Source organism: Anarrhichthys ocellatus, unplaced genomic scaffold, assembly GCF_004355925.1.
Source record: "Anarrhichthys ocellatus isolate YVR2014 unplaced genomic scaffold, GSC_Weel_1.0 scaffold7, whole genome shotgun sequence".
NCBI lineage: Eukaryota > Metazoa > Chordata > Actinopteri > Perciformes > Anarhichadidae > Anarrhichthys > Anarrhichthys ocellatus.
In genome coordinates, this window is record NW_022280037.1 from 2,729,426 (window position 1) to 2,747,352 (window position 17,927).

The window sequence follows — 17,927 nt, forward strand, 5'->3', positions numbered from 1 at the left end:
CCCCCCCCCAAAAAAAAATCATTCAATGCTATTTTAACTTGCACCCTGAAGACATAAATCACCATGCAGCTGGCTGCAGCAGAGACTGGCTGACTATACTAATTGGCCACGGGTGCATATTTTGCAGCAATGTCTGACCACAAGGATGATGCCTGGTCGTCTTTAAATGACCGGGTGTGCAGAAAAAACAAATATGATATCTTACCTTTACAATAGAAAATGCAATTAAAGAGAAGAATTTGAACACTTATTCAGAGATTATAACTTTCTAAGAAATATTTTGATTTCTAACTTGACACGGGGTCATTCAGCGTACATAATCTTATGTAGAAATATGGTCCACCCAAATGTATCATATAATGTCAGAAGCAGTGCTGCAGTGAGATGGGAAACAAAGAGTAATGTCACTCATTCCTTGACAAATCATTCAAAATTTGTCAATTGTTATATTTTTATTTCATTTCTGTCACCAGTACCGTGGCTCAATGTAATGAGATAAAACTGGGATCAGATTTAGATTTGCCACATGAGGGCAGGCTTAAGGCCTCACTGACTGGTCTGATAACAGCACTGACTCAGAAAAGGGTGCAGACAAGCTATCAGAAGTAGCCAGCTGTTAATACACAGGTTCTTATGACTTCAGTCTGCCTGTGGAAACTCATGAACTCAAACTACTAGCCTGTGGACAGCACACAGGGAGGCACCTCATCAAAGGCAGGACACTCGGGGGTGCAGGAAGCACAGAGCTGTCTCAGATTTAATCACAGACTGTGTGCACCTATTATTCTTTGCTATGGAGTGTGTTGCTCCGCCTGAGCACTGTTAATTTCAAGTGAAAAAGGGCAAACGCAAAGCTCCATAGCTAATTTAACAGCGTTCCTTTTTGCTTAAACTTGATGTTTTATGGTGAAAAAGAAGAAGCTGTTATTAGTTGCATTTCCAATCATATCCTATACAGGTTTTCACATTATCTATTGCAGCACAGTGCCAACTCTGGTGTGTTTGCACATGATTTCTTATTTGAGAAAATATGCCTAAACACACCAGATGTATAGTTTTTGTCATCGTAAAAACAAAATGTTCTGAATAATCACTTGTTCAGTCCCTTAAATCAATCTTTTAATTGCCCTTAGGTGTCAATTTAGCTATAACATGTTAACAGACTCACTGTGTTGTTATTCATTGGCATAATGTCTACATGAATCCCTTCTCACAGAGCTCTGTTCTCCACCCGGGTAAGTGTGATAAGACTCTTCTTAAAGCAGTTGAAAGGCTTCAGGAAACCTCGTCCCTGGAACACCTACTACAGTTTGGTACAATACATTTATCCCCCATAAAAGCCTCCATGGAACCTACAACCACTGTTATCTTTAGAGGAAGGTCCACCCTTTTCCTGTTCTGCAGTCTGAACAAACGAAAAAGGTTTTAGTAAACTACAAGAGAGATTTTCCTAAATGTATTTATGTCCCCAAAGAGACATGGACTCTGGTTTTGTGTGAATCTATAGGGATTTATTTTTTTATGAATATGATTTTATGTTGGACAGCAGACTGAAATCTATGATCCAATTTTATTACAGTTTCAAACGAGTGAGACGATAGAAAAAAAAATGTTTTAACTGCATTTCATTTCTCCTGCTCTTCCCCTAAACAGACACCAACGACCAAACTAACTCTTAAATTAAAGTTGTAAAATAAAGAAGAAGCCTACGTACAGAGCCCGCTCTGTGTGAGTGACAAGCCCGGCACCACGGCCGCCCACTCACAGACGAGCTGGGTGACTTAATTGTGTAACGTCCATTGACGAGTCAGCACAATGCTGCTGAGACCGCGGAGGCGCACTGAGCCGAGCAGAGCAATGAAATGCTCCCATCGAGGCGAACACAGATGGACAGCCTAGTTCAGCCGCTCGTCGCCCAGTACCTCGCCATGGGGTGTCAATCAAAAGAAAACAACCAAAACGAAAATATAACGTCGGACGAAAAGGGAAAGGACGATGCGTAAGTCAGATCATATTTTTTGGAGCGGAGTTTCTTGTGTGGTTTTGGCGAAAATGTGCGCACTTATTCAACAATAACTTGATTCTTTCAATTATCAGTGTTGTGCTAGTGACCGTTCTTAGTGCTTAATAAACAGGCTTTTTTCAATTATTTGTGCCTAAACGGTGCGTGAACCGCTAACTTTAGGCTACTCAATTACTTTACGCACAGGTTCTTTAATCTAAACTGTTGTTACTTTCTGACCTGCTGCACTTAAAATACATGTTTCGAACAAATTCCTTCTTGTTTACTGGTCATTCAACTGGTTAAACTGGATGTCCGCAATCAACCGGTATTTCCCTAAGTTAAAAGGAAGGAAATGAGAACAATGAAGAGCTAAATTCCAGTGGGGTTCTTAAATTCAAACAATGGCTCCGATTTCTTGTGACAATTGCACAGATCGTTTCATGTGTCATCATCTGTGGTCTCATGAGATTAAGGCTTGAAACACGTGTACGAATAGACTTTCATTGCAGCAAGCCCTCCTGTCCCCTCCTCCCCCTCACTCTTCTTGTGTTGGTGTTTCTCAAGGAGAGTGTCTCCAGGATGCAGCTCCAAGTCTAGAGTTTCTCCTCCAGGCCGCCCTCACAGGTTCCACAAACCCAGCCCGGCCCAAACCGCCCCTGGGAAATCCATGATGTCCCTGGGTCCCCTCACCAAAGGGGGGAGCTGGGAGGACATCATCCAGGCCTGTCTGCAGTGCTTTGGTGAGTTAAAGCTGATGTACAGCATGAGGATTGAGCACCGGTGTGTGTGGTCCGTGTTTGTGTAACACTGAAGCCTTTTGTGAATGTTTAGTCTAAGTTTGATTTTTCTGCAGTACTCGTTTCTGTTATTGAGAAACAAGAAGATAAAAAGCCTTCGTGCATGAGTGATCACATACTGTTGTTGTTTCCCAGAAGTCTCTGTTTTTCCCACCTTTTTTCCTGGCATTTGGCCGCAAACCTCCAACAGGTTTGGGCAAGCCCCTAAAGAAATAGAGAAGGCATTTGAAAGTGAAATGGATTTTCTAGACAGTTGAATTTGTTTTTGTTTAAAGTAGGGTTTTATGTTTTGAAGATGAAATCCGTCCTATGGATGCTTGCCAGTGAGATTTAGTTTTCTTCTGCTTCAAGTGATTTGAAAATATTGAGGAAAACAGTATTTGATTACGTTTATCATAATTTCTTACATCACTCTATTTGTCAATGAATGTATCAGTATCAATATTTTACTGTACGCAAGATATATATATATCGTTTTTTCTATGAAAAAGAGCAGCAGTGATTAAGTGGGCTGTAACTGGATCAATCAAGCAATGATCATTGGCTTCATCAAGTTGTCAGGAGTGCTCCCAGAGTTATGGTGATTGCGTCTCTGCAGAGACACGCTTTCAAATTGCCGTTGCCTGGTTACACAAATGGAGCAAGAGCAATGGAGAGGCGTTACAATAGGCTGCGCATAAAATGACATCCCATAACTACATTTATCTGTGGAGAGGTAAAAGCGGGCAGTAATGACAGCCTGTTGCTCATTTCAGATTGACGAAGGGAACTGAATTATTCAGAAGAGGAAGAGTAAAGAAACCCTGTAGTGCAGTATCATAGCATGCTCTGAACACTTGCTGAAAAAAAATGTCAAAATGTGAGATCCACATGCACATGCTCAAGATAGTATCTCACTGAGGACAGTGTGTTTTGAATGGGGATTTCCTTGAACAGCTTCTCCTGATAAAATGGAACATTAGTCCTGCTCCTCCTGGCCCACATGACAGGCGAACCCCTAAGGTCCACTAGTCCTGCCACCTTTTCAAATGTGAGAGTGCACGTAAGAGCTATTTGAAGGATTACCTGATGGCAGCTTCAAGCCTGGCTGAGCGGAAAGGTCAGCTCCCCTAACAGTGGTGCTCAGATGCTGACCAGCCTTTGAAATGCAGAGCACTATGAGGTGTGGATCAATAGCTGTTGACATCATCACTCTCTCTCAACCACACTGCACGCTCTGAACATGCCCAATGTCAAGCTAATTCATACATATACACATATTACATTTAATTTTACAGTTCATTTGTATTTATACAGGTTTTCTTTTTATTAGATATCATTTATAAAATATGTAAGACATCAAACGATATGATTCTTACAGTGAGAACTTTTCTGTTGGCCGTATAGAGAGCCCTCAACCTCTAAAGCAGTGGCTCCCTTGTCAGATGAACTCCTCCATCAACTCCCCCTATCATGTTCCAAATGTGTTCATTTGAAGTGATTTTACATTGGATAGCATTAATCCATTAATGATATAAAAGTAGATGTAAAATCAATCATTTTCGTATACAATTGAATCAATGTTTGCATTCGGACTACTACAACTTAGAGTGGCAGAAGCTGGACAATTCAAGCATTTTATCATTATTCCTAGCTAACTATTTCAGAATCAGAATGAGGTTCATTGCCAAGTAGGTTATTTGCTTACATGAAATTTGCATTTGTGTTTGGTTCATACAATAAATATATTAAGAGGAAAGAAAACATACAGACAATGTACTGCAAAGGTCAAGAACATAAATACAAAATAGAAAAATTACAATAAAAATACAGGAAAATTACTATAAATAATACTATAACAAATAGGTACAATATAACTCTAGTATGTATGGTGTAACTGTAATATGTACGATATACAATGTTTTCTGAATAAGAGAGCTGTACAGTTTTGTGCAGGATTTGCAAAAACATTGACCAGGGGATGTGCAAAAGGTGCGTGTACAGGGATAATAGTCCAAGATGAGCGTCAACGTAACACAGATGTCAGATGTCTATGGGGTAGATATCAACCATTTGTCCATTTCTTTTATCTATATTGTTCATTACTTTAGGTTAACTATTTCAACTGTTTATCCATTACTTTTAGCTATATATATACATTGCTTTTAGCTTACTTCTTTGCTCGCCGGCTAACTAGTTTTCCCACACTCTTCTTTATATAGACATATTTTTAAAGTTGAATCATGAAATTCTATTTGATAGAATTAGTCAAACTACTCCACAATCTTTCGATGTACCTTCAACTGCAGAGAAACTCCCTGTGGTAGTCCATACATTTACTGTGGGTCCTGATCATTTTGGAGATGTTTGTTCAGAGTACAGAGACATAATCCTCAACCTGCATCTGATTTGTAATCCTCTGAAACAAAGAGACCATTCAGTCTGAAAGGCTCTGTCAAAACAAGGTAAAGCGACATGCAGGTTTGCAGCAGCTGATGAATGTCTAAGATAACCTTAAAAGTGAGCCAGGCGCTGCGTGCCCCTGGGCTGTGTTTATCACCATACAGTATCACACATTGCCAGTGTAGCGGGCGGCAGCTTTCCTAATTTTCCAGTCAGGAACAGACAGTACAGAGGGGATTTCCTCCTGCAATTAACCCTGCACAGGGAGGGTTAGTGGTTGGAAAGTTGTGAAAAAAGGGATGGAGCAATTGTTAACTTGATGGAGAGTCATGACTTCCTGTTGTGCATTTGCCATAGCTCTGACTTTGGCTGATTCACACCTGATACCTGTTGCCAGTGTTTGAAGTAAAATACGAGTGCGAGTTGATAATTTGAGTAAAAAGGGCTTCTTTTTTTTACCTGAGTTTATCACAAATGTCAAGAAGAAGAAGTGTGTATTGCTTTCTGAATGTCTTAACTGCATCAAAGCGTTAGTACTTAATACCAGCCATGTTATTTTAATTTGCGAGGCATTGTTTCACTCTTCTTCTCTCTTACTCTCTTATTGACTTGACTGGTGAGGAAATTGATATTCACTGGCTTTGACTGGTAGAGGCTGCGTGTTACAAACAGAAACACACCCCATGCAGGATATGAGGGCTAGATTACTCAGCTGCAGCTGGAGTGGTGAGTTGCTTACAGATAACAAAGATTAGAAAACATGTTGCCATGGCGTCCGAGGTATTTCCAAGGTGATATGGTTTAAAAGTGGGTCCACAGATTCCCTGATGTCCTTGATAGTGTCAAGACACTGGTAAAGCCTAAAGGGAAACAATTCTCAGCTTGAGAACTCACTCATTTTCAGCACAATGATTTCATTCTTTACAGATTGTCGAAGGGAGATGTGAACAGCCTAAAATGTACCGTGATATATACAGAATATTTTCAAGATGCAATTAAAAGCTCTTCTTCTTTGCGTCCGTCGCTAATTGACTGCATGTAGCGTTGTTTTTAAGATAAGTGGTGTGTTGCTACGCTTAAGTGGGCAGGAAAAATGTGTTTTCTGCAATTAAAAGGTCAGACCTGGCGTTGTGATTTTACGTAATATTTTGTACACATGTAGGCTCGTTTTTTTTTTGAAGTGGTCGACAAGAATGTTTCCCACTCCGTGGGTCTCAAGATGTCAGCTGTAGCCTAGCATCAGACAACCGAGATAAGAAAAGGTGGTCTGGCCACAATGGGAGGAAGTGAGATATACACAAGGAAGACGGAAGTGAAAAAGGTAGTGAGACTAGCAAGCCGCAGAGGTTCACACAATCAGAGGAAAGGCAAATCTTCACAAATGGAGTCCGTGCTGGACAGTATGACAAAATGTGTTACAGTGTATGCTTTCAGTTGGTGTTTTAGCAGGTTAACCTAACCCTCTGCTGTCAATGATGGGAATATCTATGTCAAGGTTTTCACAGGTAACACTTGAGGGTTAGTCAGAGTCATGGGATCATAATCAAGAGATTTGTAAACAAAGGAATACTCCAGGATAATCTATGAAGCACTGCATCCATAGACATTGGTATATTTGCAAAGAGTGGTCCATCCATCATCACATTTCATCCAGAAAATATTAAATGAAGGATAAGGCTGTGATATTCTATATTTTCATATGAAAGTATATATTTGTGACATAGGACTTATTGGCAAAGAGAATGATTCACCAGCCTGATCCTTGACAAAGGTGACTGCTTAGTCTGTTTGTTTTTCAACATTAACCCATAGCTCTGGCAGAGCAATGATGTGTGATACAACCTAAACAACGGAAACCTTGTATCACCTCTGATGAAAATTTTATTTTAAGGGATGACATGTTGACTTGCAAAAGGTGTTTTGTTTTTTTCTCCACGTTGTAGCAAGGAGGGTAAATTGAAAGTCTGTGCATTTTGTCTTGCAGACTCGGATGGTGGTGTGTGTGGAAGCAGCCATCTGTTGAACATCACCCTGACCATGCACCGTATCCACATCTCCTCCTGTGATCTGCTGGACAAACTCACCGCTCTATATCCTTCCAACAGTCCGACATTAAGCTGTAACCGCTATCTCAACACAGACAGATGATTCAAACAATGCACTGGCCAATTTTGAGCACCAAATGCAACTCGGGATCAGATCACTGGCTCTGTTGTGTGCTGCTTTCCTTTGGTTGTCAACAGCAACTGGCAATCAAGCTTGTACTTGGCTAACGACGGCCTGTAGCTGTCAGTGTAAAATGTGATAGGCAAGTGGCAGCTCATGTTTACTCCTGCTGTCAGTTGGTGTAGACCTTTTACATCTCTGTCCATGTAAATTCCCTTCACTCTGGGCCCTGTATCCCATGCGTTCAATAACAGGGAGTCGATTACCATCACGTGTTGGGTCTCTTTCCAAAATGTTTGATTCTGTCTCTTTCATTTTCCCGCTTTCACACCTTGAAAACACCTTGTGTTTTTGTTTGTTTGTTAGTGATGTGACTTGAGTGAAAGGCTTGTAATCTAGGCTTCCTTTCAGGAAACAGCAGTGGCACCACTAAGCCTCTCAGAGGAGCCTACTGACCCCGGTGACCAGCATGTGGGTTTCAGGTGTTAATTACCTTTGCCGCTTTCACATTCAGATCCTCTTCAACTATATATAAACACAGACCCTCTATTGCTTAAAGAGTCCCCGTTCACACAAACCCACGTCAGAGCATGCAACGCCGAATGCCACTCTGCTATTTTTAACCCTCTCGTTCTGAGCCGAAGACCCAAAAGGATACATCAAATAAGTTCAGTGTGTGGGTAAGGATGTGGGGAAGAGACACAGGGGCCATTAACAGCCTTCATCACAGTCTGGCCTTGGGATTGCGTGGGCAGATCTTCTGCTCCCATGACGCAATTAGCCTTTTTATATGAATCACTTCAAGCTGATTTCTGCCAATTGAGAGCTTTAGTGTCAGTCTATATAGAAGAGCTGCTTAGTATAATAAGGAAATGTTATTGTGTGTCTACTGTATATAAATTGTCAGGACAGTGTTTTTGTGGTCAACGTGTGCAAATCGGAAGCCAGAGCGACCATGTCAAATAATAATATTCTGATGGGCTTTGATAAAAACGTCGTCAGAGTGCGACCACTAAACAATGCACATTAATCCACGGCTGCTTTACGGTATATGAGGCATTGATTGTGTGTTCTCTTTGTACATTTTGTTATTCGCTTACTTCTGTATGCCAGAATGATTCATTCAGTGATGCTCATCAGAGCTTTGCTTCATGCAGTCGCCTCCTCCCACATTACCAAATGCCACTTCTGTTCGCTTTTTGCTTATTTGCTGTAGTTTTATTAATGAGTTGTTTGTATGAAAGACACCCTGCAGTCAAAATAGACACGTGTTCATTGTTTACTCAAAACTCTTGTACAATTTCAATGATTTACCGACAACAATTTTCACCGAAACAAAAGTGTTGTAAAGCCTGAACCGCTGCTGACACCTGATGTGAATCCCAGCTTTAACTTTCAGACGATAAAACCAATCTTTACCGAGGTTGCTAATCACAAAAAGTCAAAATCAGCTCCTTCACCAAAGCCCTCACATTCAAAATAGCGCTGGACAACGAGCAGCCAACAGAGTGCCAGAGGATATGCTACCTCATCAGGTCAGTTTAACACAACGACGCATTGTACGAGTGTAATTTTAATTGTATGTTCTGTATCGGTCTCATGGCATCATCTCTGACCTGCAGGCATTGGATCCAGGAATTCTGGATGATGTTCCGGTTGCACCACAGCTTGTCAGACAGCCTGGACCAGTTTCGGGAGCTGATCAGAGAGCAGGGACAGGAGCATCTTTGCTCTCTCCTCGAGACCAAATGGATGTAAGTGTTAATCTCTGACCAGCTGGCAACTGAGACATTAGGCCAAAACAACACTCAGTGGTTTGTTCAGTCACGATCCACAATACAGACTTTGAACTGTGAACAGTATAACTTTGAGGCTGCTTATGTAGCTTTCGCATGGTTGGAAAATCACGTGCACATGTGTCTTCTATCTGCCGCACTTGACCACTTGGCTAGTTGGGCTGCAGCTAACAATCATTTGTTAATCCGCTATTATTTTTTTCAATTAATCAATCGATCATGTAGTCGATAAAGTTTCAGAAAATGTCACTATTTCCCAGAACCCACAGCGATGTCTTCAATGTCTTGCCCAAAACACTGAGATATTCAATTTACAATCAGAAAAGAACAAATATTATATATATATATATATGAATTGTTGAAATAAAATAAATCAAAACTGTACAATTTATGGCTGCACAGTTATGTCCGAAATGTATATATAATTTAGCATATTGGTAACTTTGGAAGTGTTTGCATCTTGACTAGATAAGATAATTCCCTAGCACATTAACACAAGTCTGTATTGATAGACACAACAATGTTTAAAGCTGTTAAACTGCTGATTGTAAATGCAGTTGTGTTATGTTGGATGGTGTGTTCTAGAAATGAACGGGACTGGTCGTGGAAGGCCAGCCAGAAGATCAAAGCTAACAGCAGTAAAAAGAGGAAGGTCTCTCTTCTTTTTGATCACCTGGAGCCCATTGAGCTGGCTGAGCATCTCACCTTCCTGGAATTCAAGTCCTTCTGCAGGATATCAGTGAGTATACACACTAAAACACTATTCGAGTGTACCTGGTTCATCATTTGCACGTTGATGATTTGTTTATTTGACGTGCATCTCTGTGAACTGAAAACCAGAAGGTATTTCCTCTCGACGGGAAATGCCTTCCAGTTTCCGTTCAGCAGTTTATGCTCCTCTCTCTGTCAGTTTGTAGACTTTCAGAATTACATTAGAAGCTGCTGCATGAAGGACATCCCCGTGATGGAGCGTTCCATCGCCCTGTGTAATGGTATCTCCCAGTGGGTTCAGCTGATGGTGCTGAGCAGGCCGACAGCTCAGCTGAGGGCTGAGGTTTTCACCAAGTTTATCCACGTGGCAAAGGTAGTGGTTTAATCAACCTCTCGCTACTACTTGCACTTTCTGTTCCTGGTTTAGCAGAAAAATGTACTTCTATTTGACACATTTCCTCTTTACTTGCATCTACGTGCTATTGTTCATGCACTTTATCCAACTAATGACATCCTATTTTCATACTCTGAACAGCACTATAGATGCTACATAATTGGCAGTTGCATAATGCGTATTCATAAAGAGTTGGTAATGATTTTCAACAGCTCTGCTGCAGGCTTTTAGCATATCCTAAGATTTTCCCAATAGAAAAGTATTAACTGAATGCAAGCTAATGGAGTCGTCAAGTGGAACATACTTAGACATAGAGGAGGATGCGGAAGTGGAAAAGACAGAAATGACTCTTGAGTGTAAACCTTGCTTCTAAAACCACTCCAATGTGAAGCTGCCTGTGGCCTGCTGAGAAGCAATGCGCTGACAAGGGAGCAGTTAGGCAGGCTTGTACTCTGGAGCACCTCTTGCACTGTTACACTAATGCACCAGTCTGCTGCTGCTCACTGCTGTCAACCTCAAACCCATGGGTGTGGAAACGAATTTCACACCATAATGCTCCAGTGACAGCAAGAATTTAGAGAACAGAAAAGAGAGGGAAAAGCACTTCGAAAAAAGAGTGAGATATCAGAGCGCAGTAAGAAAAGCCCAACAATGCAAGTGGATTATGTAACTGCAGTGTTGTGAATTATATAACCAGGGCTACCTGGAACAAGTTTAATTGTGCATGTTTATGTGTGTGTGCGGATGGACTGATTTGTGTGCTTTTTTGTGTACGTCCACCAGAATCTACATCTCATGCACAATTACAACACACTAATGGCGGTGGTGGGAGGGCTTTGTCACAGCTCGATATCAAGACTGAAGGACACCACCTCACATGTACCCAGCGAGGTCACCAAGGTAAATGACACCTACCACCACAAGATCCCGTTCATATTTAGAGCCAAAGCATTCTCACAAAAGGAAATCTATTCCCTCCCCAGGTACTGAACGAGATGACAGACCTGCTGTCCTCTTGCAGAAACTATGACAACTATAGACAAGCTTACAACAGGTGTACAGGTTTTAAAATCCCTATTCTGGGCGTTCACCTCAAAGATCTGATTTCGGTTAACGAGGCCATGTCAGACTATGTGGAGAACAACAAGGTGAATGTCCAGAAGCTCCAGGCACTCTACAGCCACATTAATGAGCTGATCCAGCTCCAGCAAATCCATCCGAGGCTGGACGCGAACAAGGACCTGGTCCATTTGTTGACGGTAGTGCACCCTTCAATACAACATTACCTTTTGATTATTTTCAAATTGTTATGTAGCTTGATGTGATTCACTAAATTGAACGCAAGCACAGATGCAAATGAGCGCCTTACAGCATGTGGATTGTCTGCGCGTGTGTGGGTGGGATGAGAGTCTATGATCTATGAGTGTGTGGGTGACGAACCGAGTGTGAATGAGAGAGAGAGTTCAGATTGCTGTATTGTTGTGCCATCTGTGTGCGGTGCTGTAATCATACTTGAACCACAGAATGCCCATGAAGAGATAATGGTTACTCTGTGACCTAATATTGCCCTCATCAAAACATGTTTCAAGGACAAAAATCTAGCTCTAAAGAGAGCTCTTACTCTTTCTGTTTACCTCTCATGTGCCGTCATGTGTTCTCTCATTCCCTACAGCTGTCCTTGGACCTTTACTACACTGAGGATGAGATCTATGAACTGTCTTACACCAGGGAACCCAAGAACTGTAAAGCACTTGTGAGTGATAGAAGCAGACAGTTAACAACTGTTTACCAGCCACAATGAAAAGATTGCTACCACTTTCGATTGTATGCTAAATATGAAGCTACCGGTTAGCTTAGCTTAAAGACTGGAAACAAGGGAAATGGCTTGCCTGGTTCTGTCCAAAGGTGACAAAATCGAATTACCAGCACCTCTAATGCTCACCAATGCTCATGGCGCATCTCCTATGTGTATTCTGTACAAAACTCTAAGTGTAAAGCTGTTTTCCCATTGTCCATTCTTTATGCTAAGCTAAGCTAACCGGCTGCTGGCTACAGCTACATATTTACAAACATGAGAGCGCTACCAATATTCTCATTCGCCTCTCTGCAAGAAAGCAAATTATTTCCTAAAATGGCGAAATACATAAATGTCCTTCAAAGCATTACTCACCTTTTTTCAAAGAATAGTTCGCCAGCATTGCCTCTGCTTCTGAAGGACATTCATAGATTTAGTGGAACAGAATGGCTCAGATAATAGTTTGCATGTTTATCTGCGAGTGCAGGCTTGTTTTTTTAATGACATATTCATTTTCTATCAGCCAGCCACCCCCTCTAGACCTCCAGTGGTTGTGGACTGGGCACCAGGAGTGGCTCCCAAACCTGATCCCCGAACCATCAGCAAACATGTGCAGAGAATGGTGGATGTAAGTACTTCCCTTTTCAAGTGTAGCTACTCAGCAATGCTGTTATATAACCATAATCAAATATTTTAACTATTCTTCTGGATGCTGCCATTTTGACAGCCTGCTCTCGCAGCTATTGTGCACTAATAGTAGCAACAATGGTGTTTGCCTCTTGTCTTTCACAGTCCGTGTTTAAGAACTACGATCACGACGAGAACGGCTTCATCTCTCAAGAGGAATTTGAGAAAATTGCAGCTAGCTTTCCGTTTTCCTTCTGTGTCATGGACAAAGAGAAGTGAGCTTGTTTGACAGGTTACACACACACACACACACACACGCTCTGAGCTCATTTGTGACTTCAGAGGAAAGGAATGAAAAAGTGGTATTTGTAGTGATAGCAACAGGAAACAAAAAATAGCTGCAGAACTTAACATAACACTCACAACTAAATGATCACCGTTTTATTTCTCGTGCTCGTCCAGTATAACATGTGATCCCTCATTTAGACCTAAACATAAAAACCACCATATTTGAGGGTTATGTTTTCACATTACACAATGACAAAGTGGTTTAGTGTGTAGCAGAGGAGGGTGCAAACAAATAATCCAGGTCAGACAATACCAAACATTAAGATATGAAGTTAAGATACTATCCGCTTCCCATATATACTGCTCATTTACAGCTCAGTTTCATTTGTTATAAGTTATACTGTGTATGTGTTGTGGTTGTCCAGGGAAGGCCTCATCAGCAGAGAGGAGATCACAGCCTATTTCATGCGGGCGAGTGTCATCTGCTCCAAACTGGGTCTCGGCTTTGTCCACAACTTCCAGGAGACCACTTACATGAAACCAACCTTTTGTGACAACTGCTCAGGATTTGTAAGTCACCACAAAAACTCAATGTATGATGAAATAATGAAACTGCTTAACTATTATGTCAGGGCAACAACAAAAAAAAAGACTTTTACAATATGTAATCTTGTTTTTAGTTTTGCTTTTGCTACAGTGATGTGAAAACAGTCTTCATATTCTTCTTCACAGTTGTGGGGTGTCATCAAGCAAGGCTACAGATGCAGAGGTGATTATTATTATATCTTTGGCCCAACAAAAAGTCAGTCAGTATCATGCTTAAACATGAGGTGCACACATTGTCTTGTGGGGAGCAGGTGAAGTGAAGCTATCGTAAGACGGTGTAGTGTGGTTTTCTGTGTTGCACACAGCTAGATGAGCCTTGCAGCACATGAAAAAAAAAAGAAATCTGCAGCCAGAACCACAGTTTTTTCCCCCTCCCCCGTCCCTCAATAGATCTGAGAGCTATTTGTTTGCCTGACGGTAAGCATGCAAAAGTCTTGAGAGTTGCATTTGCAGAAGAGATGGTGTTCAAAGAAAAGTCAGTAGAAGTCAGTTTGTAGATGTTAGACTAACGCTAGTTCCTGTTCTGACATGTTGTGCTTTCTTTGGCTCAGACTGTGGGATGAACTGCCACAGGCTGTGTAAGGACCAGGTGGCGTTTGAGTGCAAGAAGAACGCCAAAGTGACCAATGCTATCGACAGTCCGACACCGAGCTCCACCCCTGTCACCATGGGCACCTCAGAGGGTGGGTTTGGGTGATTGGGTTCATTATCTGCATGCATAAACAGTCCAATTAATACACACAGTAACAACAAATACAATCATTTTACAAAAGTTCCCACAGATGCAGACTCTCACCTGAACTATGAAGACAATAACATGCATGTAACATGGCAGCGATCAGTAAGTCCCTGAGACAGGTGCCATCTGGTGGCAGAGACTTTTTAAGGCACATGTTCATCAACTAAGTTATTTCCTGTATTGGTAATCGGTATTGCCCGACACACTGTACAGAAAACAATAAAAGTCAGAATTTACATGACTTCACTTTAGTTTGCTCCAGCTTAAAGAAAACACTTCTTGAGCACAGGGTCTACTGTCAGGGTGGTTTCCCCCCAGCTGGCATTAGGGAACCGTTTCATTTACAATAATACTGAAGCTACCCACCTGCAGTGAGAAAGCTACTACATTCAGAACAGAAGAAGAGCTTTCGATTTTACTTAGGGAGGATTGACACATCAAGACACTTGGTTAAAAGCATGGGGGCTATATTAACACAGCCCCTCTTCAAATGAGTCTTTGTGACGTGCTATTCTGGCATGTGGTTTATTTGTCTTGTTTTTCAGTGCATACTGAATTGAGTAATTTTGTTTTGTGACCCCTTATCAATTGAATCTTATGAGCTTGTTCTCCTTAAATACATGATTTTGAAAAAAGGTCAAGTCAGGTATGTAATGATAACAATCTGCATTTTCCATTTGTCTCACTTAAAATAATTACTGATAATGACCCCGTCAACACCCAACACTAACGACATTAAAAATCTTTGCAATACAAAAATGATTCTGTCTGTATATATAATATTTTAGTTATTAGTTATTAGTAATATTCTTTACTGTTATATTACGCATTTACTCATTTATACTACTTGTTTTTTTACTATGTCTCTTGTTTGCACTATCCACTATGCTGCTGTAATCCTGTAAATTTCCCCACTGCGGGACCAATTAAGAATTATCTTATTTTATCCAATTTTAGAAGAATGTCCCTTCCCCTACCCGCCAGATGACAGCAAAGACTGGAGCCCAGACTCCCCAGTCGCCTCCTATTCGAGGCGTCGGTGGGTCAATAGTGCCACCCAGACAGAGGGACTCCAACTGTCCTCAGCAGACCCTGAGGCCAGCTGCCTTCAGCCTTCTCTGCTGGTCCCAACAACACCCCTCCTCACCTCATGTCCCAGCCCGGTGCCCCAGAGAAAACAGCGACACTGTGCCAAGTGGGAAAACAGAGCTTCTATTGCGCAAAAGCCTACAGAGCCAGATGAGGAGAACAAACCCACCTATGAATCTCTGGAATCAGTGAGTGTCCAGAACCAAGTTTCATTTTTCCTCCTAAACAAAAGGCACAGTACTTAAATGCACCACAGTTACTATGCATGATACAAATCTTCTGTGTCTTTCGCAGGACAACCAGAGGCTCCAGAAAGCCAATGGGACACTATGTAGGAAGCTGAAGGAGGCAGAGCGGGAGGTGGAGATACTAAAGACACTGCTCAAGAGGCATGCTCTCCACCCTGTGGAGGAGGACTCCTCCTCCTAGACACACACTTACACTGGACCTCCTCTAGGGAGACTGCTGCTGCCCCCCTATGGCAACATGTATAAATCTGGATCCAATAAGTTATTGGTCATGAACAGAGCAAATGTTTTACCAGTCTGACCCAATCCATTTGGCATTAAGTAAGATATAATGCACATAGCTAGTCAAGGTGTTTTAATGCTAATGGTATACAGTCAAACCAAAAAGCCAATCATTATGTCACCAATAACGAGGTTAAGAACCTTTTTGAGGAGTATCGATTTTTTTGGAACTAGCTACAGTAAATACAGTAACAATACTGTGGTGTTATACTTAAAGAAGGTTCTAGTGAGCAGAAGGCGCCCTTCTACTGTATTGAAGAAGAATGAAAATTGTTGCAATGAGCATTACTCACTTTTTTTAGTGAACCATTAGGAGCTGGAACGGAGTTCCCTATGTTTAAGGTAAACATAGAAACAGATATTGAATGGAGGAGTGCAGTATTTAAGAGTGAAAATAGGGCAAAATGTGTTTGATCAGTTCTTGATCAATAATAAGACTAGATATTTATGTTAAACATAAAATGGAAATCAGAGGAAAACAAAACGTTTATTGTGATTATCGCAGGTGCAACATTATTATTATTGTTAAACACGATTGCCCACTGATTACAGCAGCAGAATGAAGGTTGGAGGCATCAGATGTACAGAACTTTTGTTGCTCTGCATCGTTGTCCCCGTTCATATCAATGCACAAGATGTTGTCAGTGCTTCTGTTAATATTTATTGTTTCAAACACTACACAGGTCATGTAGGGAGTAACAGAAATGAACATTTTGTACAGCATGCTGGTACTTTCAGTGAATTATTTATGCTTGTGTGTGTGTTACTTGGCATCATATTGATTGACATTTATTTTCATTGTGCAGCCATATCACCTTATTGTTGTGAGAGTGTTGTACTGTGAGTCAAGCTACATGTGTTTGTAATGCGTGTAATGTACTGTAAATACTAAGTATACACAGTGCCATCTTAATAAAGTCAAGGCTCATCTGTTCTCTCAGTATTGTTCTCTTATTGTGATAATAAATACTGTATTCTATATAAAATCTTTGCTTGTGTTACTCAGTTTGACCACTGGGGGCCACTAAAGCCTCATACTATTTTTTCAGGGTCTCGCTAATGACTATTGACTTTTATTGAGTTTTCAGACTCTCTGGGACTTGTTCTATAAATGTTGCACTCTCATCTGTGTTTTACATTAGACACTTATCAAATTAAATAGCAAAAAAAGGGATCATTTTCTGCACTTTCCCAACTAAAAAAACAAACATTTTGTAAGTTTAAAGGTGAGGAAAGCAGAGATATAAGAAGAAAGTTCAGAGATATATTTAAGAATCATCATCAGTTAATTGTTCTGTATAATTTTATTAAATGGTGGACTGATGGATTTGCGAGACACGAACCTTAAAAGACAGACTGTGTCACCCTGTTGTCTGGAGACTGTGTGAATCTTCCCTGTCCCTTCAGCATTGCTGCTGGTAATGAGTCCAGCTCCACACACACACACACACACACACACACAATGCTGGCCCGTATAATGAGAGTGCAACTTTCAGCTAATCTTTCAGCTTTCTTGAGGCAAAACAGCACACAGCAGGTAGTTTACACCAGTGCTGTGATTCAGTATGTGCATTTCTTTGGTGTTAATTCATCCTCGGCTAAAGAAAGCCATTTGACTCAAATTACATTGTACTTCTTTATTTCTTGCAGCTATAATGACTTGTTGCCTTGCATCGACTTGGCAGTGAGCAGAGACCCGGATCGTCTCTGAGGCATAGCAGCAGCTCCCAAACCAAGCCTTGGTGACAGCTAATTTACTTCTATTTGAATGTGACACCCCGCTGAAAGGGAGTAACATCCCAAGTCTACCAGGCTCTGCACGCTAATGCTGAATAATTTCCAATATCATGGCTGGCTGAGAGAAAGTGACAGTGAGACCATGTGTTAAACTCGAGGGACGATGCACCAGCAAAGGCTGCTTTTTATCCATCAGGGCTACAAAACAAGCTTGAAATAAGGAATGTATGTACCCTGACATGTTAAAGCAGTCACCGCAAAGATA

At 41.2% G+C, this 17,927-nt stretch overlaps 1 protein-coding gene across 1 annotated transcript; it reads left to right on the top strand.

Annotated features, from left to right (window-relative positions):
* The first annotated feature begins 1,764 nt into the window (after window positions 1-1,764).
* LOC116383642 (RAS guanyl-releasing protein 1) lies at window positions 1,765-17,392 on the top strand. Its single transcript, XM_031847647.1, has 17 exons — window positions 1,765-1,999; window positions 2,570-2,745; window positions 7,169-7,274; window positions 8,823-8,885; window positions 8,973-9,104; window positions 9,732-9,885; window positions 10,057-10,230; window positions 11,035-11,151; window positions 11,235-11,510; window positions 11,924-12,004; window positions 12,570-12,674; window positions 12,839-12,948; window positions 13,387-13,531; window positions 13,694-13,730; window positions 14,119-14,250; window positions 15,264-15,583; window positions 15,690-17,392. The coding sequence occupies exons 1-17, from the start codon at window positions 1,863-1,865 to the stop codon at window positions 15,822-15,824; spliced, it is 2,400 nt and encodes a 799-aa protein (XP_031703507.1). The 5' UTR covers window positions 1,765-1,862; the 3' UTR covers window positions 15,825-17,392.
* The last annotated feature ends 535 nt before the right edge of the window (window positions 17,393-17,927 follow it).

Bases quoted from the DNA above. Each gene is read 5' to 3' on its own strand.
- LOC116383642 (XM_031847647.1), top strand. From the start codon at position 1,863: ATGCTCCCATCGAGGCGAACACAGATGGACAGCCTAGTTCAGCCGCTC. The intron at 9,886-10,056 runs GTGAGTATACAC...TCTCTCTGTCAG, and splicing joins AGTCCTTCTGCAGGATATCA to TTTGTAGACTTTCAGAATTA. The intron at 11,152-11,234 runs GTAAATGACACC...TTCCCTCCCCAG, and splicing joins TACCCAGCGAGGTCACCAAG to GTACTGAACGAGATGACAGA.